The sequence below is a fragment of the Dreissena polymorpha genome, chromosome 5 (assembly GCF_020536995.1).
Source record: "Dreissena polymorpha isolate Duluth1 chromosome 5, UMN_Dpol_1.0, whole genome shotgun sequence".
Lineage (NCBI taxonomy): Eukaryota > Metazoa > Mollusca > Bivalvia > Myida > Dreissenidae > Dreissena > Dreissena polymorpha.
The window spans coordinates 53016944-53044018 of record NC_068359.1 but is presented as its reverse complement, the minus strand read 5'-3'; the positions used below and the strand labels follow the sequence as shown (position 1 = coordinate 53044018).

Here is a 27075-nt window from a genome sequence, read left to right as displayed (position 1 = left end):
ATTGTTTACAGGTGTTAAGTGTATATAGTTTTACAGATTTTAATGACAAATTTAATTTACTTCTCTAACATACATTTACACAAATAAAGTTTGACTAGCATTCAGTTAATGACTTATTATACTCAGTCTATTTCAAAATGAAACAAGAGATTGCCAAGCAATATGGTCCCCTACCGGTGAAACTCTACCATTGTGAGTAAACAATTTTATATATTTTTTATATATTTGTTGCCATAGCAACCAGATTTTTGATGTAGTCACAAAATGAAATGAAGTGCATAATCTCCATATTGCCATCTATCCATGTTTCAAGTTTCATGAAACAATATTAAGAACTTTTAAAGTTATCGCAGGATCCAGAAAAGTGTGCCGGACTGACCAGTCTTACTGACAGACTGACAGACAAACGGAGTGCAAACCATAAGTCCCCTCTGGTTTCACCGGTAGGGGACAATCAATCATTTAACATATTTTATTTGAAGACTAAACAGTAAAATATTGAAAGTACAGCATTATAATGTTTTTGGCAAATTTATTTGTAAAAGTGGTATCAACTCTTTAAACAATGACCTAAGATATGTAGAAACAAGAGCTGTCAGAGGACAGCGCGCTCGACTATTTGACTGCTTGACAGTATAACGTAAGCCATCATGGGGAAATTTTTCATATTCAATAATTTATTAGACGATCTTTCAAAAATAAAAAAAAAAAAAAAAAAATTGGGGCAGGGGGGGGGGGGGTAGAAGGGGGGGGGGGGGGTGATTTATAAGATGATGTTTTAAAAAAAAATTGGGGGTGGTAGGGAGGTGGGGGGTAGGAGGGGTGGGGGTGATAGGAGGGTATAATGTGGGGTGGGATAATTTATGAGATGATGGGGAAAAAATGGGGGGGTAGGTTGAGGGGAGGGGAAGGGATTCTGGGTAGGGGCGTGGGGTATTGTTTGGGTGGAATCCATTGTGGTATTCAGGTAAGTGTTGTTTTGTCCAAATAATAATAAAATGTGATCATAAATAAAGAAGTTATGGCAATTTAAGCAAAATGTTCAATTATCTAAGTGTACAAGGGGCCATAAATATGTCAAAATGCTTGATACAGTGGTCTGCTTTTGTTTATATGTTGGGGTGATGTTGGTAAACAAGTATGAAACATATAAAAGCAATATGTCAAAGGATATAGGAAATATTTGGGGTAGTACGCAAACTTTAACATAGATTTATCAATAATATGCATATTCTAAGTATAAAAGGGGCAATGATTATGACAAAATGTTTGATAGATTTGTCTGCTCTTGTTTATAGGTTGGGGTGATGTTGGTAAACAAGTATGCAAAATATGAAAGCAATTTGTCAAGGGACAATGAAAATAAATAGTGTAGTACGCAAACTTTAACACTTGCTGCATATTCTAAGTGGAAAAGGGGCAAAAATTATGACAAAATGCTTCATGGAGTTGTCCTCTCTTGTTTATAGGTTGGGGTCATGTTGGTAAACAAGTATGCAAAATATGGAAGCAATATGTCAAGGGACAAAGAAAATATTTGGGGTGGTACGAAAACGTTAACATTTGCACGCTATTGCAGATGCTAACGCCATGCATGCCAAACGTCCCGGATTGTCCGGGACAGTCCCGGAAATGAAGAACTTGTCCCGCTGTCCCGGAAATCTGTCAAATGTCCCGGAATTTACAATATCCATATATAGATGTACCTTATCTTAGGCTTAACTGCACATCGACTCTGTGTATATCTGCAGCGTCTCCATGACAATGCCTAACCGAATAGGCAGACTACGCTACGTGTCAAAATCGATCAATTAACAGGGGTCCTGTTATCATATCGATTGTCTCACGTTCGCGGTTAAACCGAAAAGGCGGCATTGTTGAATGTGGTTGTTAATTGACTTTAATCTACTACGTCATTATTTCCCGCTGCGTAAGGGCAAAGGATAGTTGTTCACACATCTGAAGCCCAACATCGAATGAATAAAGGCGTATCAACAACTACGCGTTACACACCGGTCTTAATAACAATAACGCAGTGACGTCACCATCTATGTTTAGAACGCTTACACTGAAAACACGTGGCTTGTATCTAGTAACGGAAGTAGTAATGTTTAATTTGACGTTAATAGATAAAGTGTATTTCGGATAGGCTTTCGTACTTTTGCAATTAACGATGCGAAACAAAAAAAAAAAACATACCAAAAATGCATATGTCTATAAATATCGCTACATTTTATACATGTCCCGGAAAATCGTCAAAAGTCCCGGACAATTTAACTCAATGTCCCGGAATTGGTCTGAAAAATTATGGCATGTATGCTAACGCTAACGCAGACACTCATGCCGTCGCTGGGGTGAGTAGGATAGCTCCACTATATATATTCCATACATAGTAGTTCAGCTAAAAATACAAATGTACCTTATAAATTATAACTACTTATTAAAAAATACAACTGTGGAAAATACAAATTAGAAAAAAATATAATGAATTATTTAAAGACTATCAACCGAGCACATTGACTCAAAATTTGCATCATAAACTCTGCATGCATAATGGCCTATTAAAGCGGGTATATACGATTTTGTCAAATATTTATGAATTTATATAAACTGTGTAAAAAACTTATTATACATATATTTCAATATAAATTAAAATAAAAGTTAAGAAGAACATGTGTCCAAAAATGCGAAATAAGCCAGATATTTAATTCTGAAATTGAAAACGGCTGTACAGCTGAATTCGCCAGCATGTATACCATACATGTACGATACATGTGCATCTAAACTTAGTTTAACGGTTTATTTTAATTCCTGCAACGATATCTATTCAAACGACACACAAACACTATCTCCGATCCTAATACAAACACGAATGCTTCTGTTATTGTAGGAAAATATGTACGTCACTATCGGCTCGGGGCGCTAATTTGTCTTTGCTGCATTTTATGAACTTCGGCTTTAATGTATAATTTTTCTTGCATATTTTGTGTTATTGTAACATATTTTATCAATATATTACAATTAAACACATATAAAAAATCGTATATACCCGCTTTAAAGCACTATGTTGACAGTCATTTTCTTTCAATATTAATAACTGGAACAATTAACAAAACATTGCAACAGTTTCTAATGAATGAAAAACATTTATATTTAGACCTGTCCGTTCAATATTAAACAAAATATTACACTTTAACTTTAATACAAGAACAAGAAATTCTTACTTAAACTATGACCTTACAATTGCATTGTTAGATAACTTCCTTCAAAATAAAGCACACCACTCTGTTACACATTGAAACCATAAATTAATACATGTTCACTCAATTCATCTGCAAACTGCACCACACAATTTAAGACAATCGCGCAAAGTTTAAATTAAAAATATCAAACTGTTTTCAATTTCAACTATTACCCAGTGTGCACACAGTTTTATCACATTGACAACTTCATGCACAGGCTACATGTTAGATGACAGTATTGAGAGATTTTATCTTAAATAAATGTTTTCTGAATTAGTGAAGGACAGTTTAATGCAAATATGGCATGTTATCAGTGCGGCTTTGATGAACGAAAGGTTTAGGCAAAACAAACTATTTAGCGTGTTTCTTTACCCTTTCCCACTTAGGTATGTATTTTCATGCATTTGTAGTCCCTTAGAATGTTATGTTTAATTTAAGACCTTTTAAGATTTAAGTTTTATGTGCTTCATTTCCAACCCTTAGATACTGATGAGCAGCAAACAGCATAAAACCTCGCAGCCTGTGCTGGTTTTATGCTGTTTGCACATAGCCATTTTCACGTTGCTTTTAAGTTGGAAAGGGTTAACACAGGTAATTATGGGTTAACACAGGTAATTTTGTTGATGAGTTTTTCAAAGTAATATTTATGCAAATACTTAAGCATACAAAATTACCCCTTATATAATAGGAAACTGTGACAGCCTTTTTATTTAAAAAAACATGTTAATATTTTGTAACACAATAATAATTTATAAAATTGTCCTTTCGTTTTGATATAACAAAATACCATTTTTTAAAATATTATTATTTTGTAGAAATGTTATTCCATAATTCCGGAATTCATTTCATTATGACTTTTTTGTACATAGGAAACAACATTGTGTTTTTTAATAAAATTCAAGACGCTGAATATGTTTAATGTTTGAAATAAATGAATGTCATTATAACAGAATACAATATCTTTAATTAACATTAAATTGCCTTTGAATCAATTGCATTGTAAGATTTTTGCAAAATACATTTTGTATTCATGCAATAAACAAAAAGTATCATTTTTAAAAAGTGATATATATTTTTTTATAAAAATAAATAAATAAAGAATTCTTATTTTTAAATATCATTAATGCAAAATCTTAATGACATTTCTGATAAAAAAGATCAGAAACTCATTTTTTTATAAGGCCAACAGCTTTAGAGAGTTAAAACTGTTGACACGCACCTTTTAATAGCAATAAAACTAAGCGGAAATTTACGGCTTTTTAATGGGCGTAAAATCTGTATTCATTTGGTGGCAAACCGATACTAATTGAAAAGAAATCCAGTAAATTCAATAGTATCTGATAGGCATAAACTTATAATCAAATTACACAGTTTGTAAGAAAGATTTCAAAAGATGAATTAAGAAACTATTTGAATATGGATTTTAACATAATAGTGATAAATGATTTTGTGCACATACAGTTATACAATTGATGTACACGTAATCAAACTAGTTCAATCAAGATATTACATATTAAAGAAATTGATAACAAATTAATTATATTGAGTCATTAAAATCATTTATTGTTTAATTACAGATTGTTTTCAACTTCAGACAAGTTTACCTGATTTTTTTTAACTTTTAACTATTAATTTAGTTGACAGGGCCCTCAATCTGTCAAATCCACGGCCGAAATTCGGCCGCATTCCCCCCCTGAAAAGTATACTTTTTTCCCCTTTTTTTGGGAAAAATTCCCCCTAAAAAAAAGTTGTTTTTTTTTTTATAGATAGATGTCTCATGATTATTATATCTCAATTCTATTTTAATTTAATCTCGTCAAACATACTAAATTATGAAATAAGCAATGAATATAGTGCAAACATGTACAAATGTAATAATTAGAGAGTAAGTTAAAAATCCCCCAAAAAGGAAAACGCCGCGAAAATTCCCCCTGCTATGGGTAGCGACCCGCTTCTCCTAAAATGGATTGAGGGCCCTGGTTGAATCTACTTAGCTTTAAAAGAAAGGTCTGCATATAAGCTACCTACACACAAAATAGCATAATGATAATACCTCCATCCAAACTAATGTTATTCCTCTAGATAGAATCACATTGACAATTTGACCCAATTGGAACCTATTTTGAATTTCCCACCCTAAGTTCTGAAGGCAAGCTAGAAAATATAGTGATATGGAATAGTTGGACACTCGCACTATCCTGAATTTTAAAAGTACAAAAAGGGGTCATAATTCTGCTACATTTTTGGTACGAGCTTTGGAACAGGGTCAGTAACCCTACACAATGACCCTGAACAAATGTGATTAGTTTCAATAGAATACCTGTACATGTTATGAAAACAGTGATTTAGAGATGTTGCACGTTTACCGTTACCAGAGCATTTGAGGCAGACCCCAATGGCGACACTGAAAAATGGGTGTGAAGTATACCTAACAAGCTATGTGTTTGTGAAACACTATGTCCCCATATATTTGACCTTTGACCTTGAAGGTTGACCTTGACCTTTCACTACTCAAAATGTGCAGCTCCATGAGATACACAAGCATGCCAAATATCAAGTTGATATCTTCAATACTGCAAAAGTGTACATTAAATGAGCGATTTTGACCCATATATTTGACCTTTGACCTTGAAGGATGATCTTGACCTTTCACCACTCAAAATGTGCAGCTCCATGAAATACACATGCATGCCAAATATGAAGTTGCTATCTTCAATATTGCAAAAGTTATGGAAAATGTTAAAGTTTGCACAAACAAACAAAGCAACAAACCAACAGACAGGGCAAAAACAATATGTCCCCCCACTATAGTGTTGGGGAACATAAAAATATTGGATGCATAAACAAGCTTCATATTACTTTCATACATGTACATGTTTTCAAACTGGGGATGATTATGAGAGAAAATCTTAACCTCTCATGCCAGATACAGATGGAGAAATATGGTTGAAGGGAAGTAGGCTTGAATAATTCTTTTTTTTTATGTCGAGGGAAGTAACCCTGATAGACCTATCCACATACAAGGAAGAATTGTCTTTCTTAACTCTCATTCGAGCTCAGAGAAGAAAATGTAAATACATTACAGGTTTACTTCCATCAGCATCATGCATTAATCTATTACTGCAATTATATATTTGATGTACAAAGAAATAACCAACCAGATACATGTACAATGATCTTAATTGAATTGCAGTGCTTCAAATTTTTTACTAAAATTAATCCTTGAAGTATTTTTTACATATAGCAGCAAAAATTAAATGTTGAGGTTTTACAGACTCCCACTTTCTGAAGTGTGGGATATCATTACAGCACATATATGAAAAGTTTGACTTCACATGTGTTTCATGGAATCAAAAGCTTAAGTAAATACAAAATACCAGAAACTGGCAAGCTGCATTGATTTTCACTTCGGAGTGAGGCCCAATTAAATCCCTTACAGTTCATTCTAACATATACTGCAGTAATTGAACCTCAATAAGCCAGATAGGCAGTTATGTTCTAGTTGCAACATCCGGTTCTTTATAATCAATACATTTCCTGTAAATATTGTCAAAAGAATGTATTACTCTCTTTGAATGCTATCTTTTTTGTATGTCATGATAACCTGCATGGCATACACTTGCATATATAGACTTATATTTGTTTTTTATTTAAATAGTTTAACTAACATTATTGCTGGTCAGCAACATGTCGAAACGTGCCAAGAATGCAATTCATGTAAATTAATATTAACAAAAATGACCTTGACCTTTCAGCTAGGGATCTTCCGTAATTACTTTATGTTTTCGGACACTCTAAGTTTTCGGACACCCCGTTTTTTAGCAAAAATAATAATTTTTCGTGACTCTTAATTTTCGGACACACGAGTTTTCGTCCATAATTAATGTCTCTAAGTTTTCGGACAGTCTATTTTACAGCGCTATTTTACCAAATTTCGGTCCTGTTTTCGATATCTAATGACACTTGATCATGGGGTTTTACAACCAGATTTACATCATAAAACACGACAGGTGCATGCCTGAGGGCAACGGACCATTACAATTGCGTTATAGGGTAAATAACCTTGTAAACCGGTATGAATCAATGGTTTCGCCCGATAGCATAAGCGTTATGACAATTACCAGGGGTAGTGCCAATTTACATGAGTGAATCCACATGAGTGAATCCTTTGTCTGTGGTTAAACCACGTGACCTATGTATCGGTCAGCTTAGCAATTAGTGACGTCACAGCAGAACTGTGCTATTATCTACCGCAATGGTACTTCCTCTTCTCAGTAAAATAAATGACAAATACTAAACGCTTCAAAGTGTGATGCTCCCTATTGCAAGTTTTACGAACAATGGAAGGTGTAAGACAACAACTATCGGAAATGAACAAACAAAGAATTCATTGTTTGCTTTTTTTGCGTTAATTACAGGTTCATACTAGCGAGTATCGGTACATCACATGCTCATCTTTGAACTCGTTGGTCAAAGTACAACCTTGTAGTAACGATCTGTCAAATAAATTAAGCATTTAAAATTATTTGAAATGCAGTGCAAACACATATAACTGTAATTTATACTATACAGCATTGTATTTTACAAGCGCGTGCTATTACCCGTAGTCGTTGATACAATTGACGCTATTTTGGACACTTCCATTTTGTAACTCTAAGTTTTCGGACACCTGTATTTTGTGAATATTTTTCATATCAAAGTTTTCGGATACGAAAAAATTAATTATTTTTAAGTGTCCGAAAACATAGAGTAATTACGGTAGGTCTTATCAGAATCATACTGGCTTAAATATGTGAACATTTTTGGGGATGTTTTTCTAAAATTGCTCGATTAATTACAAATTTACAATCTAAACCAGCTGTATAACCCCATAATTTTACCTTTGACCTTTAAGTTTTAAATTGACCTTTGAGCTACTGAAATGGGTCTTAAAGATGACAAGTTGTCTCCTCACTGTGAACAATTAGCTTAAACCTATTTTAGCTTGATTGCATCAAAAGCCTTAGGCTTATTTGAAACACTTTCTAGTCCGTTTCCTGAGACTAGAACCAGTACTCGGTTTCTTACGGGGAGATCATTTGTGTTACTATGTTGCATACAATTGCAAAATGAATGGAGCTGTTAGCTTGGACAGACATACACACCCACACAATCACACACATACACAGCCATACACTAAACCAGTATCCAGCTTTCCACAGACGGGCTCAAGAAATCGAAATTACCCAGGCATAACGATGACCATGGTAGGCCATGGTCACCATGGTTTTTGATGGTTGACCATGGTATTTGATTGTCAGCCATCAAAAACCGTGGTGGAACATGATCAGGAACAAGGTTGGCCATGGTAAAAAAACACCATGGACCATATATGTAGTTGGCAATTGTGACCATGGTTAACCATGGTCAGCAATTGTGACAAAAGACAGATCATGGTTGGACATGGTCACAAAAAACATGGACTATGGTCAGCAATGGTGACTAAAGACAGAGTATAGTTGGCCATGGTAAATTAAAACATGGACCATGATCAGCAAAGATACTTTTATTTTCATTTTAGTGTTCCCATGGTGTTTAATATTCATTTATATAAAATATGTAATAATATTAATTGTTCTTGGAAGAATTTAAAGAACAGTTTAAGACAGTTTTAAGGACATCTTATTTCAAGAACAGTTAAAGATGATATCAAGAACACAAACATGTACATTGCATTGCTGTTTTTACAAAGGAATAATATTGTATGCACAGGAAGTTGAAACAGAAGCAAGCTGAATGAAGCCACATGGTTTATGTTATATTTGGAAATGTAAGTCTTTAATAAATTACCTCCTAAACTGATCAGCAATTGGTTCCATTACAACTTCTTTGGCACTATGTTCACTTATGTTTCCCATATTTTGCTATATTGTATCACTCTTTCCTCTGCTTTATGAATGTTTTTGTCATCAACAGAATCAGAAGCATAACCAAGCATTTCATACTCAATAACTGTTCGCCAACATGCCGATGAAAGGTCAACAATTCTAATGATTTTATTACAATGTTTAATTTTATCTTTAAGTTCTTTCAGTAACTCAATGGCAATGGACACATACCTTAATTTAAGAGCCTTTCCACACAAGTTTTCAATGCCAAAAAGTTAATGGCACCACAGTCTTTGACCATGGTCATCGATCATGACCATGGTATTTGGCCATTGTCAACCTTGGTATTTTGCCATGGTTGACCATGATATTTTGTCATGGTCAACCATGGTGTTTTGCCATTGTCAGCCATGGTCATGATGACCATGGCCATTGACTGTGGTGCCATTTAACAAAACATGGTCTGCCATGGTAAACCATTTTCATATGACCATGGTCCGCCATGGTTTAGCCATGGTATACCATGATCATATGGCCTTCATTTCGCCTGGGAAACACCTGTACATTGAAATCACAAAGTGTGTATCAGGAGTTTATTGTATAATACAAAATGTAATAGAGAGGGCCAAAACAATTAGAAGCATGAACGAATATAAAGAAAGATATAACAATATGTTTTAGTCCAGTTGAAACAAAATGTTTGCAAACCACGGATATCGTTTTATTGTTTGTTTTTTCTTGTTTATATTTCACATATATTGAAATTGTTCTATATAATTTTATTACAGTATTATTTTCACTTTTAAGTAAAAGTCCATACTGCATATGATCACCACACACCACCAAATAATCGAGGTTTGCCTGACAGTGTCAAACATACAGCTTTCTATACTATTACTAAACACACACATGATGCTGTTGTATGTGTAATCGATACCCGTTCAGAACAATGAAGCATGTAAACTGTCACACCACTGGGATGGTACATATAATTTATTTATTATAAGTGAACATACAAAATCAATAACCGAGTTATACTATAAACTTATGTAGTGTGTTATAAACGTATTTCTCACTAGCCACTTACCTCTCACTAAATTGAAAGAATCCCTTTTCCCATTTTCTCCCATTTCGGATGACGTAGTTTACCAATTATTGACTTAATTCACCTGTACGTATGGTCCATAATAATCCTAATAATACACATACAAAACAAACCCCATTACATTTCTCTTTACAGCAAACGTTCCGCTAGATAATGCATCAGATAACACGAATGAAGCACACCATCTTCAACATAATTATAGATATACGTGTAATACATGTACGGTAAATATCCGATATACACACACACACACACACACACGTTTTGTCACGCGATATACCCATAATTGTCTACAAACATCGCTTTTACCTAACACTGCTTCTATTTCGTACGTGTGAGTTTATTTTCTGATAACGATATGTACATGTATATGAAGTACAAAATCCACTCCAAATGTTCAATCGTGTTTTAATGCACACTTTTACGGATTCGCTCAAATTATGACCCACTGTTCTGCATTTGCATCAGTTTGCATGTCTGCAAATCAATACGTGACATTCCTATATTCCGTTTTGTCGAAAATATCAACCAATTATCAATACAGCAGACGACGATGTTGGAATGTCTCGCGCCTGTCCTTACTTCTCGGCACGTGCATTTCGTGGAGAGCGGGAAAATTAAGAGAATTGGGGATCGATTATAATAACCAGCGGTGAGTCAGCATCCTAAGCCCTTTCTTCGATTGAATTCCTCCAGTTTTTCATTGAACAGTAGGGATTCATTTTGGGGAATTAAGGTTATCTTAAAGTTCAGTTTTCAGTTTTCGTATGTTCATTTTACTCCAAGACATATCGAAGTCACCCGCTATTAACAAATGCAATGTAAGGGTGTTTTCTAATCAATTATTTATCTACATAAGTGTATGTAACCTAGCAGTGCTTATGAATAAACTACTACTAGTATAATAGTAATATGTTCGAAGAACAAACAGAGGCAATGCAAAACAATTAAATAAAAAGTATTTTAAATTAAATACACAATGCGACTTGTTGCAATACATACAGTTAGAAAATATGTATTTATGATTAAATCGTTATCGTTGTTATAGCAAGAACGATTCTTATACCATGCACCATGTACGATATTGCATCACGCTGGTTGCAAGAGGCAACATCTGCGTTTATGAATTATATATTAGGCTCACTGTTTTCATATTTTGTTTGTCCACCGACCGCTATTATATCGACCGCCAAAATAAATATGCATATTTTATACGATTTACGCATGTATAAGTAATGACAGTGTTTTAGAAGTTTGGTATTCGCGCGTGAGTTTGTAATCCTATGAAGGATGTAATGATAATGGTGTTGTTGTTTTGGGATTAAATGAGCCGCGTTCTGAGAAAACTGGGCTTAACGAATGTGCGCTAAGTGTCATCCCAGATCAGGGACGACACTTTCTGCTTTAATGGTATTTTTAGTTTCAAGGACGTCCCTCCTTACCGAAAATTATGTTTAGGCGAAGTGTCGTCCCTGATTAGCCTGTTGCACAGGCTAATCTGGGATGACACTTAACGCACATGCGTTAAGCCCAGTTTTCTCAGAACAAGGCTTAAATAAGCAATTCAAAATTCCAATATCCAACAAGAAATAGGTAGAACCCCGATGTGCCTCTTACCTCAGCGCTGGCATTGACCGTATCAAACCTAAGGCCACATACAGGCACGTTGGAAAATTGATGTATATACCCCTGACGAATTTTAAAGTGCACGCGTCACTTCAACAATAATATAAACAGCATCTGGTCAATGTATGCTTTTGACCTTAAAGCATGACGGAGACCCTTGACCAACATATCGGGTGCGACAATATGTCACATGACGGTATACATTTAACCCTTTACCTGTACTAAGATACGTAAGATACTAACCCTGTACTAAGATACGTATTTTCACGCATTTGTAGACCCTAAGAAGGTTATATTTAATTAAAGACCTTTCTTATTAGATTCAAGTTTATATGGCTTCATCTCCAAACCCTAGATTCTAATGAGCAGCAAACAGCATAAAATCGTAACAAACCTGGAGGCCGTTTTATCAACATATCTTAGCGTGATCTTACGTAAGATTCGTAGGATTTTGTCGTACGCTTATCGTAAGTACTGCGAACCGTTTTATCAAAGAAATCGCAGCTAGGATGTCGTAAGATTTGTGCTTAAAGCTACGACTGGGTAAGACCACTCTTAGCGTTCGTAAATTGTACTAAACATGGCCGCCGCACGCGCTTTAGACGATGGTTAACCAAGAGAGATGAGACCACTCTTATCGTTCTTATTATGGTTGCCATAGGAGCGTTAGACGTCGCACGACCGAGAGAAAGGAGGCTGTTTCGACAAAGAAAGGGGTTCAGTGATCTTAGAGACGCTGAAATATTGAGTCGTTATCGAATAGATCGACAATCCATTTATCGGCTTGTCGATTTGTTAAGGGACGATCTACAAAAACCGACGAGAAGATCGAAGTCCATACCTGTCCTAACGCAGGTTTGATTTTTGCACCCATTTGTTCTCAATCCATCATATTCAATGGAGATTACTTTCATGTGATAGCGTTTTATAAATTCGGTTTATAAATCGCTACGTCCAAGGGGCATAATTAGGGTCGCCATGACAAGAGAGAATAAACTTGTTTTTAATTTGTCTGATAATGGATTGTCTAGCCGTTAAAAGGATAAGTATTTCTTTTCATTTGCTCGATTTTCATTAAACCAAATGTTCTATCGTTTCTTTTAAAGTACGACAGTTTCATTGCCATTATAGCTTGAATTTTAAAGGTTGAAATAGTAGTCGGACATTACATATTTCGGACCTTGCTAAACATGTTTGTTTTCGACACAGTTTAATGATTTTTGTTCAGATAAAGTTTTAAAGTTGTTGTACTTGTAATGATTCACGGTATAATGTCTGGAATGTCTTCCCTGATGATAAGAAGTCTTAAACTTTTTAGTTTGTTTTCTGTACCTGGGGTATTTTGTAATATACTTAAGAGTACCCAGGGTACTTTAAAGTAGTACCTGAGCCGACAATCACCAATCAACCTCACATGTACATTAAGTACTCTATGTAAGCCATTGTGATCTATCCATGTGGGGCTTCATGCATATAACTATTTGTTGATGAAAGTCAGGTCATATTTATGTGAACAATATTTAAGCTATGTTCAAATTTGGTGAAAAGCTTTGCAAGAATGTTATTATTGAAAATCTCTATGTCTTTTTTTGTAGTTTTTTATAAGACACAATTTTTATGTCCCCCACCACTATAGTGGGGGGCATATTAGTTTTGCCCTGTCTGTTGGTATGTGTGTTTGTTTGCGTCAAACTTTAACATTTGCCATAACTTTTGCAATATTGAAGATAGCAACTTCATATTTTGCATGCATGTGTATCTCATGGAGCTGCACATTTTGAGTGGTGATAGGTCAAGGTCATCCTTCAAGGTCAAATGTCAAATATATGGGGACATAGTGTTTCAAAACACATCTTGTGACATTTAGTTTTTCCAATGCTTGTGATGTTTTCATGTTTCCTTCATATTATCACAAAGTGAAAATAAATTCTATTCCTTTAATACTTAGCTAATAAACATAACAGTACATTTTTCTTCGCCTCCAAGGACAAAGGAAGTGGAACACTATCTGAAAATAAAATACATGTCATGTTTCAAATTATTTGTAATGCAAAGTGATGCTATAATGGTAACATTGTAACATTAATGTAACATTAAGAGATGTGCATAAACTAATGATTTTTTTAAAACTGGTTTAGCATACATTTGTGTAAATGATGTATATAAAGACAGACATGTCAATATGCTTCAACCCATGAGCCCTTGCAAAGTAAAATGTATTATGAGGTCATTATATTAAATTTAATGTTTTTATTTAAATCAAAGATAGTTTAGATACTAATATAATAATTTGACTTACTGTTCTAAAAAATTCTCCAATACATTTTGGGCAAGGTTTTTTTTGCTTTCAATGAAGTACTGTGTTTTTGATTAATTATCTTACCAACTCGTGGACAATTGAAATGCTTGAGGTTTCCTCGTCAACACATGCTTGTTGTTTAGAGCCTGAAAAGAAATTCAATTAAAACACTTAACAGATGAACGAAATAAGCGCTTAATTGATGCATGGTGCATAAATATAGTAATAATTATGATATATATGTCAGAATATATAAAAAGTAATGACATACATGAACTGGAGTGAAACGTGTCTAATCCACCGTCGATTCCCACCAGTGTTTCTTCTGGTACAATGGCTACTATCTTCAATAGAAAACAGGAACAACAACAATTGAAGCCAATTATTAATCGGTGCAATATCGATATGAAAAGGTTAATTACAGTATGCTTCTATGTATAGATCAAAGTTCAAATTTTACCTTCTGCTCCCAGTCTGTGAGATTACACTTTAGATTACACAAAGTAAACATGAATTTCATGTTTAAAATCTTATTAGTGACCGACATTGTGAATTTTTTATAATCATTTTGAGGAAAGAATCATGAGATTTCATTAGTTTATGTACCTTAAGGTCCGTCCACTTCTTTATTATTTCGTCAACTTCGCGGCTGCTGAAGCCAACGCTGTTCACTCTGAAATTGATTATTTTTAGATGTGTGTTTACAAAAACAATTGAAATTAATTAATAATTTATGAAATATAATGCACACTTGGTCGTACATGGTATGCCAAAACATTATTATACAGTACGCATTCTAATGTACCAAGATAAATATATACATGTATACCGTAGGAAGCAAAAATGTGTAAGAAATTGAAGATGAGAATACAACTTTAGAAAAGGGAGATAATTTATTATATCCCTTTAAAATTGTATGTACCCTAAAAGCAAACACAATATTAATAATATGCAATGCTTCCTTCAAATTTACTGCATATTAATAATATATTGATTGATCATCGAAAAAACTCGATTATTCATCTGCTATTTTTTTTATTATATAAGCATACACTAGCAGCTTGTCAATGTAACTTAAGTTCAAACGTGGTAAATTATGATTCCGCTTATTTTCTAACTAACATCAACATGCAAACATGCATACAAACTTTTTCATTTTGTTGAGTAAGGTACAAAATATGAATTTAAATTAAATAAATCGGAACAATTATGATAAACATTGACAGACATAAATCGCTTAAATATTTTTTTAAGAAACGATGTCGATACATTTACTATACGTACTTCTCACAGGTGTCCGCCCAGAACTCTTCTTTTTTCCTGTTCGTCACTTCAATAGTCATTTTACTGACCAATAACGAGTTATTGTCCGTGCATACCTGCACTAAACAGGCGATCTCCGTCTCCGACCAATTGGGCTTTCGTTCCCCACCCTCAGATATTGGAATCATATCGTTATGATTTCAATATCTGAGAGTGGGGATTTTTTGTCATGGCTCTTTGTCAATTTTTTTCTCATTAAACATGATTTTATATATTTATTTCAATATATTGGGCTCCTAAAAAAATTATAAAAAATACTATCCTGGGTACGTTACTTCCACCTGTGGTGGGAAAGGGTTAAAAAAATCATACATTCAATGAATGATCCAGTTAATACAGGACTTAAAATTCTTGGAAACAAAACACATATTTGTAGGCAGATTCTTATACAACTGGTGCAACCATTTGTTTTGATAAAACTTTATTTTCCATTACGTGATGAATGAAAACATTCGATTTCCAGGAACTCACTCATGGCTAACTTTTAATAATTGAACATATTCCTGTAGAACCTCTTAAACACATAACAATATACCGAATTTTATACCAGGTTGAGCCCTGGTGAAAGCCGGCAGCGTCCCGGCAGAGCCCCGGTATACCGTAACACCGCCGGCACTCACCGTGTCTATACCGGCATCAGACCCCGGCAGGGCTACGGCAACGCCCCGGTTTCACCCCGTTCGTCGTCGGCATGCCCCGGTGGAGCCCCGGTGAATGCCGGTGGCGTTCCGGCAGAGCGCAGGTTTTCATATCTACCGTAGCTATACTGGGACTCCCGGCTCATCCCGGAGGTATTAAACATTTTAATACTTTCCCGGTGGAGCCCCTGTTCATCCCGGTCGTCCCCGATGGAGCCCCGGATTATCCCGATAGAGCCGGCATCATAGTGAGACTGGGCCTTTACCCTGATAAAGAACGGTGTACAGATTTTGTACGATGTCTCACGTAGAACTTTTCGCGCTCAATTTGCGCGCTCGATCTGCGCAGTGAAATATCATATCTGTTAACTTCGTATATTTCCGAGAATGATCATGAATATTTGTTGTTTTATTTTTATTTTTTTCTTGAATGTCTTGTTAACGCAAAATAAAATAACAATGTCTTAAAATATGTTTATAAATACCAAATGTAATGTCTTCAAAACATGTATAAAAAAAAATCTTACTGTCTCTGTAGACACTCGTATCTTTTCGGCCTAGACCGTCAAGTGAGGAACTTATTCTCGCATGAATATGCAAACAATAATATAAACTATGTCGTAGCCAATGCTTAGCAATTTTGCTTAAATAATATTTTTTTACACGTTTTATGACACTGTCATGTTATATAGTGATGTTCTGTATTTACAAGGCGGTTAATTGAGATCTACGAAGAACTTCTTTGATTGCACATGAATTACCGCCAAGTGGTAAATCGGACTTATGGGAATTCATTCATTGGTGAGTTTTGGAAGCCAGCAAATTCTGACTGTCTCAGAAATTTGTATCATTGCTATGGCCTTAGTGTTTCGCCCCAGGCCAAACAACTGCCCCGTCCCTTGGTGACCATGATTTTCATCAGACCGGAACCATTTCAATTCAGCTTAGCAATCATTAGGAACATGTTCCGACCAAATTGCCAATCTCTTGCACGACGGTCACATTACATTCACCTCTGTGTTGGGCTCAGAACGGACTATTGTTATGAAAGCGTCTCATTCATGTCATGATCATTCCAAGCGTTCATCAGTGAGGTTACAGTATACTAAACAATCTCTTGCACGACGGTTACATTGCATTAACTGCATTAAAGAAACCCATCTCATACCATGATATCTTATATCAGTCTTAATTAATTATTATAAAATTGATATGTTTTTTTTTATGTTAAGAAACCGACATACATAAATACGTCGAAGCAATGCCTAACGTCACTCAATAAACAATATGTACAATTGTTTACATTTCTGAAGTGTGTGGAATGATTACATCTGTGTAAATGGGCAATAAAATAGTTCCAAAGAGTTGCATCAAAACTCACGAGTTTTTGCACGATTTATCGTACATTTAAAAGTCATATTTCTTAATTAAATGCATGCGATCTTAAATATCCACTCAAATATACATGGTATGCGTTTGTTCGGTTTTAGCTATTTGGTAGACAAAATGGCGTGCTGAGCCTTATGCAGAGTTGTATGTGAGAGCAAGGAATGACAACTCTGCGTGGAGGTTGTGAGAGCAAGGAACGACAACTCTGCGTGGAGATTGCCAAATTGCATGAAGATTGAACACAACATGTGAGTGTTACCAATGTTTTTAACTATAGCCATTTACGGACAACTGGCCCTCCCTCTAGTGGCCATTTTCCACGTTTCAACGGATCAGAACCATTTTCGAACTCAGCCGACATGTCTTAGTTTTACTAAAATATCAAATTATGTTCTCCGCTTGTTTCACGAAGTTCTCACAAATTAGACCCGGAGGAAATCGAACCGTTATTTTTGCAGCTTTCTGTTGTTTATGTTACCATTTCTCAACCAGTTGTTATAGAATTAAAATGGATTTTCTGAGCAAGTTTTAAAAGTTCGTTGTTGTCCTGAGCAGAATGTCACGTAAGTGATTGTATCGAGTAATTGCAAATTATATATCCGACACAAGTAATTTGAACGCTTTAAATAAGCCTATAGTATGTTGCTCACTATGTACAATGTCTTATAATTTGAAATAAATACGAACAGCGTAGGCATTTATGTCTTAATCTGATTCTAAAATAAATGGTTGATAATTGATAGAATAAAAAAGAAGTCTTATTATAGCGCATTATGGCACACCAAATGTAACACGGTATTCTCAAATACTTTGAAAATTTGCCTTAATTATAGCCGTTTTGATGTGACGCGCATAATTTTCAAAAACAATTAATGCAACTGAAATATTTTCAGTTTGGGAAGTAGAAAAGTGTTGACAACTTCGTCAAATTCTTTGTTGAATTCTTTAACATAAATAGCATCCACATAGGGTAAACATCAATTATCAACTCATCGTATAACTGTCGAGTGGTGATCCATTAATGTTATTTCACGTTATGAACAACGCATCATAACTGTCATCAATGTGATTTCACGGTGTGATCAACGTACTCTCGCGAAATATATGAACGGGATGGTAGATTGATGGTGTGGATCATTATTTTTAAGATATATAGCAAACATTAGCAAACAAACAACATGAAGAGTACTAGTTTTATTAAAGAGGATTTACACACATTTAATACAAACGTCTCATGTTAACCTACTAAAAATAACAGGAGGTGCGTTTGAACAAGTTTCATAGGCCAAGGTGACACTTAAAAATGTCCAACGCAGCTTTAAACTTGTCTGGGATTGAATGTGGGCATTGATTGAAGGATTTATAATCGAATTATAATAATTTCGGATTCAAAAAGCGTTGCGTAAAGAGAAGTTGAGTGCATGCATATCGAGAAGGAATGCCCAGCCGATATCCGACAAGTCACTTTAGCGTCATATTGTTTGCATCAAGGACTTTCAAAACTATGATTGACGCGATGTAAAGACATCATTTAAACCACATTCAAACCGATGGGTGATGGGAGTCCATGCCGTCCCGTCTGTGCAGACGACAGCAACGCCGTCGCTAGGCTAGGCTATGAGCCAAAGAAGTCTGTGTCTGGGACGAATCAGATTGCGTCTCCTTGCCCTCATAATATAATTATGGTGAGGATAGGTCCAATGGCGGTAGGCATCGTATAGATGCCACTGGTGGAGAACTGTCAACACGTAAAAATCGTAGTACTTAACAAATATAAACGTTTTAGTGTTTTTAATTGTATTTGCGATATTGAACAAAGTCTTTAACGCTAATAGCAGCATGCGCACGAAGTGTTTACAATAAAAGCGCGTCGTGTACTCGCTGAAGAGATTTCTCGTGTGACCTTTAAACGTCTATACGCTGTGATAAAGTTTTAAGAGCGCGATTAGGCGTCCGAAAGGACCTTGAAAGGAAGTTGTGCTAGCCCCAATAGAATACCAATTAAATACAATAAAAATACATATTTTTGGCGCTCACACGGCGCTGTGACATATTTTAGAACGCCGTGCAAGCGCTGGTGCAATTCGGGACGATATCACTGGCTTTTTACACATCAAAGCGAATCAACTTACCATAAACATTAAATATTGAGACGCGCGCATTATTCAAACCTACATACATAATAATTTATGTTAATACAGTATGTTTCCGTACAAAGACACTTGTGCTGAAATGCATGTTGAATCATAGCGGCCATGCTTAACGCTTGGTGTTAAGTTTATACAATAATGTCTTACAAATAAGATCGGATATTGAAGTTTATTCTTATGATATATTCAACAAAACAAGAAATACATAGACCAACAAATACTCTTTTCTAACGCAACACGTATTCAAATCGAAATAGATCACTTATTTTTGAACGGATTTTGTTGAAATTTGGACACAGACTAATTCAACACATATCTAATAATCAAAGTAAATTTAATTGAAATTGAAAAACGATAAAATATCAAACATATCATTTTAAAAAATCATTGAAAAAAGTAAAATTCGCAAATCGTAAAATTATAATGTGAAATTAAATACGCATTAACTTACACGTCTTAATAACCGACCGGCTTGTAACATTGTGCTCATACAAGCCATATTGTTTTTCTAATTAATGTTATGTTTTCCTGGTGTAAAAACCCACCTAGAATCATGAAATTGAAATTAAATTGGAATTATATAGCGCTGTACTACACTTGATGACTTTTCGAAGGCAACATTTAAAAAAATTAAATATCTCAATTATGAGTAAATATTTTTTATTAAAAATTGTACAGTTGACCATTTGACTACAGTATGTACAAGCAAAAGAAATCATTCATCCATGACGATCGGATTCTTCAGCAAGTGGGATAGGTAGCCTGAAACATGCCGATTGCGCTGTTGCGCTCCTGAAATTTAATACGAGACATATTGATTTTTAAATTAATTTTATGTTTTCCTGGTATATTAACCCACCTTAAATGAAGAAATTGAAATGAAATTAGAATCATATCTCGTTTCACCATTTTCACGTGCAAACAGATGAAACTACACTTACACCACGTGCAAAAGCACCTGATTGTCACGGATGAATCATTTTAACGTAATCCTGCACATACTATAGTCAAATGATCACATGTGAAATTTTAATTAAAAATCTTAACTCATTACTCAGATATTTAAGTTTGAAAAGTGTTTCGTTAGAAAAGTATCCAAGCGTACATGCATTGAGCATTGTGTGTTAGTGTGGTCAGACCTGTTATTTATATCATTTTACATTTGTTTATCCTTGCTCTATTTTCCAGTCGTTTTTCATTGTAAATAACACATACGCGGAATATCTTTTTAAGATATTTATTGGTTTAAGTGAACGATTCATATCCATTCGTTATACCGACAGTCCTCTTACTGATTTTATTGTTCAAGGATTGTTTGCTTTACTGATACCATGCAATATCATTATAAAATGTAAAAAACATTAAAGGGATCTTTTCACGCTTTGGTAAATTGACAAAATTGAAAAAAGTTGTTTCAGATTCGCAAATTTTCGTTTTAGTTATGATATTTGTGAGGAAACAGTAATACTGAACATTTACCATGGTCTAATATAGCCATTATATGCATCTTTTGACGATTTTAAAACCTAAAAATTATAAAGCGTTGCAACGCGAAACGATTGAATAATTTGAAGAGTTCTATTTTGGTCGTTAAATTTTGTGAAACTACGAAGATTGCTTATATAAGGTATAAAATATATCAAATATGTGTAATCGGCGGAATAGCTCAGTAGGCTAAAGCGTTTTTACTTCAGGACTCTGGCAGGACTCCAGGGGTCACTGGTTCGAAACCTGGTCCGGGCAATGTTCTTTTCCTTTTTATACGCCCGTATAAAATACGGGACGTATTATGTGAAACCCCTTGGCGGCGGGCGGGCGGCGGGCGGCGGGCGGGCGGGCGGCGGGCGGAAGGCATCACTTTGTCCGGACTCTAATTCAAATTGTATTCATCCGATCTTCACCAAACTTGGTCAGCAGTTGCATCTAGTTGATATCTAGGCCAAGTTCGAATATGGGTCATGCCGGGTCAAAAACTAGGTCATAGGGTCAATAAGTGCATTTTCAAAGGGGCCACTTTGTCCGGACTCTATTTCAAATTGTATTCATCCGATCTTCACCAAACTTGGTCAGCAGTTGCATCTAGTTGATATCTAGGCCAAGTTCGAATATGGGTCATGCCGGGTCAAAAACTAGGTCATAGGGTCAATAAGTGCATTTTCAAAGGGGCCACTTTGTCCGGACTCTATTTCAAATTGTATTCATCCGATCTTCACCAAACTTGGTCAGCAGTTGCATCTAGTTGATATATAGGCCAAGTTCGAATATGGGTCATGCCGGGTCAAAAACTAGGTCATAGGGTCAATTAGTGCATTTTCAACGGCGCCACTTTGTCCGGACTCTAATTCAAATTGTATTCATCCGATCTTCACCAAATTTGGTCAGAAGTTGTGTCTAGATGATATGTAGGTCAAGTTCAAATATGGGTCAATGCCGGGTCAAAAACTAGGTCACGAGGTTACTTAGTGCATTTCAAGCATTTAGCATGGTGTCCGCTCTCTAATTGAAGTAGTTTTCATCTGATCTTCACCAAATTTAGTCAGATGTTACATCTAAGTGATATCACCTAATTTGGTCAGAAGTTGTGTCTAGATGATATGTAGGTCAAGTTCGAACATGGGTCATGCCGGGTCAAAAACGAGGTCACATAGTGCATTTCAAGCATTAAGCATGTTGTCCGCTCTTTAATTGAAGTAGTTTTCATCTGATCTTCACCAAATTTAGTCAGATGTTACATCTAAGTGATATCTAGGTCAAGTTCAAATATGGGTCATGCCGGGTCAATAACTAGGTCTTGAGGACACTTTCAAGCATTGAGCATGGTGTCCAAAACCTTCGAACGGGCGTATCTTGTGACAGTTTGGCACTCTTGTTTAAATTTTATTCTTGATTTTTTACTGGAGCTTTTACGATCCAATGTTTACATTTATCGATATAAAGCATTTAATGAATAAGTTAAAAAATGCCAAAATCTGTGAAAAGGCCCCTTTAAAGGCATATGAACACATATTTAATTTTTATTAAGTATGGCTTCTATGGTAACTGTGGTAATTCCTACATTTCCTACATGTTGCGTTAAAAAGTACAAATTTGAAAAGTTTTGACTGGTTCCATGAACTTTATCAAATTTGTGGCGTCACAGACTTTAACGTGACCACAGTCGAACCATCTGTTGTCGGTCCTTAATTGATATGGCGGCGTTGCAATTGTATTTGTATCCTTCTTGAATTAATCGTCACGATGTGTCTAATTCAAATATTAAATATTGAGCAATTTTATAAAATAATCAACACGTTGTTTCTATACATGACACCTGCATGGTTCGGAAGGATAACATTCTACATTTTCGTAAGATATATAAGATATCAAATGCACTCTAAAAAATACTTTATAACTAATATACGGCATACAAACTATACAATATTCTCACTAAACAATAAACATAACTTGACGAAGCAACGGTTGTTGTCTCTTTGTGTTAGAAAACAAACATTACAATATGCATATGAACATGAATACATACGCATCATAAATTGAAATAAGAACAGCTATTAGTCTCTTTTGATTATTAGCAGTAAACAAAATACGGCAATACTTCTGTACGCTCTCAATACGCCGTTTTACCCTTTCCCATCAAATGATATTACATGCCAAATACCAAACACATTTGCCCTTAACCCTTTCCCACTTAGAAGCAAAGTAAAAACAGCATAAAACCAGTAACTCGCAGACTGTTAAAGTTTTATGCTGTTTGATGCACATCAGTATCTTAGGGTTGGAAATGTGGCCTTAAAATCTTGAATTTAGGAAGAAAATTCTTTATTTAAATTTCACTGTCTATGGACTACAAATGCGTCAAAATAGGCGTCTAAGTAGTAAAGGGTTAATCTGATAATAATATCGAGGAGCAGTTCCCAACAAAAGCGTTAGTGCATCAGCCGCACTAACACCAAAGAAAACATGCTCAAAACTAGGCATGCGGAACAAAACACGGACAAAGAACCGGAAGTTTGACAGTAGGTATCGCTGCATAAACAGACGTCCCCTTTGAAGGAGACGAGTTCCAAGTTGGAGGAAACTTTAGCCATGGCCTGCTGAAGAAAAGACTTGTCTTCGTTAATCTGGTTTCGATTGTGGCAGCCATTCGACGGGACATTCGCGGGGAGGGAATAGTAACAGCCGCGAGTGTATATCTGAAGGGGCATTTCTGTAATAAGAATAATAGTCCATATGGCGTGAGCAGTAAATACGCTATATATATATATATATATATATATATATATATATATATATATATATATATATATATATATATATATATACAAGTTTGTCTAAACAACTGAAAGGAGCGTTTTGGGGAGGGAATAGTAACTTTAGCGACTTAATTTTAGAACACAGCCTTTAAGTAGGAAGATCAGCTGATGAAAAGGGAAGACACACACTGATTATTTGAAGCGGCGATTGTAAAACGGTTGTACCCGCTATTTATTTATGTATTGAAATAAGATAGTTCCATGCTCAACATTCGGTTCCCATGGTTTCAAAACGAAAAACAGTATCCCTATATTTATGCCCCCCTTCGAAGAAGAGGGTGTACATTGTTTTGCACATGATGGTCGGTCGGTCCGTCGGTCGGTCGGTCCGTCCACCAAATGGTTTCCGGATGATAACTCAAGAACGCTTACGACTAGGATCATGAAACTTCATAGGCACATTGATCATGACTCGCAGATGACCCCTATTGATTTTCAGGTCACTAGGTCAAAGGTCAAGGTCACGGTGACTCGACACAGTAAAATGGACGCTTACGCCTAGGATCATAAAACTTCATAGGTACATTGATCACAACTCGCAGATGACCATTATTGATTTTCAGGTCACTAGTTCAAAGGTCAATTTCACAGTAACTCGAACCAGTAAAATGGTTTCCGGATGATAACTCAAGAACGCTAACGCCTAGGATCATAAAACTTCATAGGTACATTGATCATGACTCGCAGATGACCCCTATCGATTTGCAGGTCACTAGGTCAAAGGTCACGGTGACTCGAACCACTAAAATGGTTTCCGGATGATTACTCAAGAAAGCTTACGCCAAGGATCATGAAACTTCATAGGTACATCGATCATGACTGGCAGATGACCCCTATTGATTTTCAGGTCACTCCGTCTCAGGTCAAGGTCATGGTGATTCGAATTTGGTGGTAACCCTAATAAACTACATAGCAACTTCATATTTGGCTTACTGGGGGGGACATAGTGTTTCTCAAAGAAATCTTGTTTTTAAATAGCCAATCGAAAAGAAGAGTAGATACTGGCGGCAAAATGTTTCAAACATTTAATTGGCTGCTGTAAAGGTCCCGAAAAGTGAAAAGCTGGGTTGAACTTCTACGCCGAATAATAAACAAGAGCACCGTGTGGACATTTATTACATTATCTTCCAAAAATGCGAAAAAATGCGAAAAACAAAAATGCAAAAAAAAAAAAAAATCGGGGGGGGGGGGGGGGGATGCTTGGGTGCGATGGTTGGACGGTATTTCAAAAATAAAACAATAAAAATAAATATTTGTGTTTTTTAACCGTTTCAAAAAAAATGGGGGTGGGGTGGGTGGGGGGTATAGTGTGAGGGTGTGGTGGTCATTTGTGAGATGATCTTAAAAAAAAATAGGGGGGGGATTGGGGGGGGGGGGGGAAAGCACGGGGGGAGGGCACGGGGGATGGTTTGGGTGGAGTCTATTGTGGTATGTCAGGTAAGAGTAGTTTTGTCAAAGTATCAATCAAATCTAATCATAAATAAAGAAGTTATGGCAATTTTAGCAAAATTTAATAATTTGACCTTGAGAGTCAAGGTCATTCAAAGGTCATGGTAAAATTCAACTTGCCAGGTACAGTAACCTCATGATAGCATGAAAGTATTTGAAGTTTGAAAGCAATAGCCTTGATACTTTAGAAGTAAAGTGGATCGAAACACAAAATTTAACCATATATTCAAAGTTACTAAGTCAAAAAAGGGCCATAATTCCGTAAAAATGACAACCAGAGTTATGCAACTTGTCCTTTTACTGTACCCTTATGATAGTTTGCGAATGTTCCAAGTATGGAAGCAATATCTATGATACTTTAGGGGTAAAGTGGACCAAAACACAAAACAAATTTTCAATTTTCTAAGTATAAAGGGCCCATAATTCCGTCCAAATGCCAGTCAGAGTTACATAACTTTGCCTGCACAGTACCCTTATGATAGTTAATAAGTGTTGCAAGTATGAAACCAATAGCTTTGATAGTGTAGGAATAAAGTGGACCTAAACACAAAACTTAACCAAATTTTCAATTTTCTAAGTTTAAAAAGGGCACATAAATCTGTCAAAATGCCAGTCAGAGTTACATAACTTTGCCTGCACAGTCCCCTTATGATAGTTAGTAAGTGTTGCAAGTATGAAAGCAATAGCTTTGATACTTAAGGAATAAAATGGACCTAAACACATTTTTAAGGAATAAAATGGACCTAAACACAAAACTTAACCAAAATTTTCATTTTTCTAAGTATAAAAAGGGCACATAATTCCGTCAAAATGCACGCCAGAGTTATCTAACTTTGCCTGCCAAGTCCCCTCATGATAGTAAGTAAGTGTACCATGTTTGAATGCAATAGCATTGATACTTTCTGAGAAAAGTGGACCTAAACGCAAAACTTAACCGGACGCCGACGCCAACGCCGACGCCAAGGTGATGACAATAGCTCATAATTAAAAAAAAATAAATAGATGAGCTAAAAAGAAGTAATTACGCGTCTATAAAAGATTCTGGCAATAATGGAAATGGACGGTCCATAATGTGAAAAGTAAAATCCGCGAAATGAAAAGGAAATGTAATGTATCTTCGTGATATATTGGTAAATGTTAACACCGTATATCGCAAATACATGTACATGTTATGAATATATGCACGTCTGAATGAAAGAGTTTTTTTTTCTCGTCATAAAATATATCATTATAGGTTAAAGCCGTTCAGGGAATTATTATACAGGAGAATGTAATGATAAGGCTATTCTTTCCCGCGTTTATCCATCTCGCGTTTTTATCATTTAAAGAATTTTACTGGTTGTTGCAACCACAACTTTTGAGGTCGTTTTTATTAATATTTCTGACAGTGTGTGCCCTGTTAAGTTAATTCTATAAATTTTCTCCGCTTTTGTAAGACTACTTACTGGTAACATACAATTCGAAGTCTATGGACCCCTTGTAAAAACTGCATCGAGCGATCTTTCCCGTGGGAGGTTCGCATGTCTCCTCAACTATCTGCCAAAATACAACAGTTTTTGTCTTTATGATTAGTCACATAAGTTTGCCCATATTTAAGAAATATATCAAACTTACAATCGAGCGTCTTTTATTCTACATTGCTTATTAAATAGTCATATGGTGATATTAGGGATAGGG

At 35.5% G+C, this 27075-nt stretch overlaps 2 protein-coding genes across 7 annotated transcripts in view; both read right to left on the bottom strand.

Annotated features, from left to right (window-relative positions):
- The window catches only part of LOC127880764 (kazrin-like), a 94152-nt gene extending 83421 nt beyond the window's left edge, over nt 1–10731 (bottom strand). The window contains exon 1 of one of the 6 annotated variants that reach the window (XM_052428125.1): nt 10197–10731. In XM_052428125.1, the coding sequence (XP_052284085.1) occupies nt 10197–10239 (43 nt within the window). In that variant the 5' untranslated portion in view covers nt 10240–10731. Of the gene's footprint in view, nt 1–3224; nt 3528–10196 lie in introns of those variants that run through there. The other 5 variants (XM_052428133.1, XM_052428128.1, XM_052428127.1 and 2 more) reach the window with 5 other exon arrangements.
- A 12275-nt stretch (nt 10732–23006) lies between these two features.
- LOC127882382 (uncharacterized) overlaps nt 23007–27075 on the bottom strand; it is a 6951-nt gene continuing 2882 nt past the window's right edge. Inside the window, exons 3-4 of the mRNA XM_052430982.1 lie at nt 26844–26934; nt 23007–23843 (exon numbers count right to left, since the gene is read on the bottom strand). Coding sequence (XP_052286942.1) covers nt 23563–23843; nt 26844–26934 — 372 coding nt within the window. The 3' untranslated portion in view covers nt 23007–23562. The remainder of the gene's footprint in view (nt 23844–26843; nt 26935–27075) is intronic.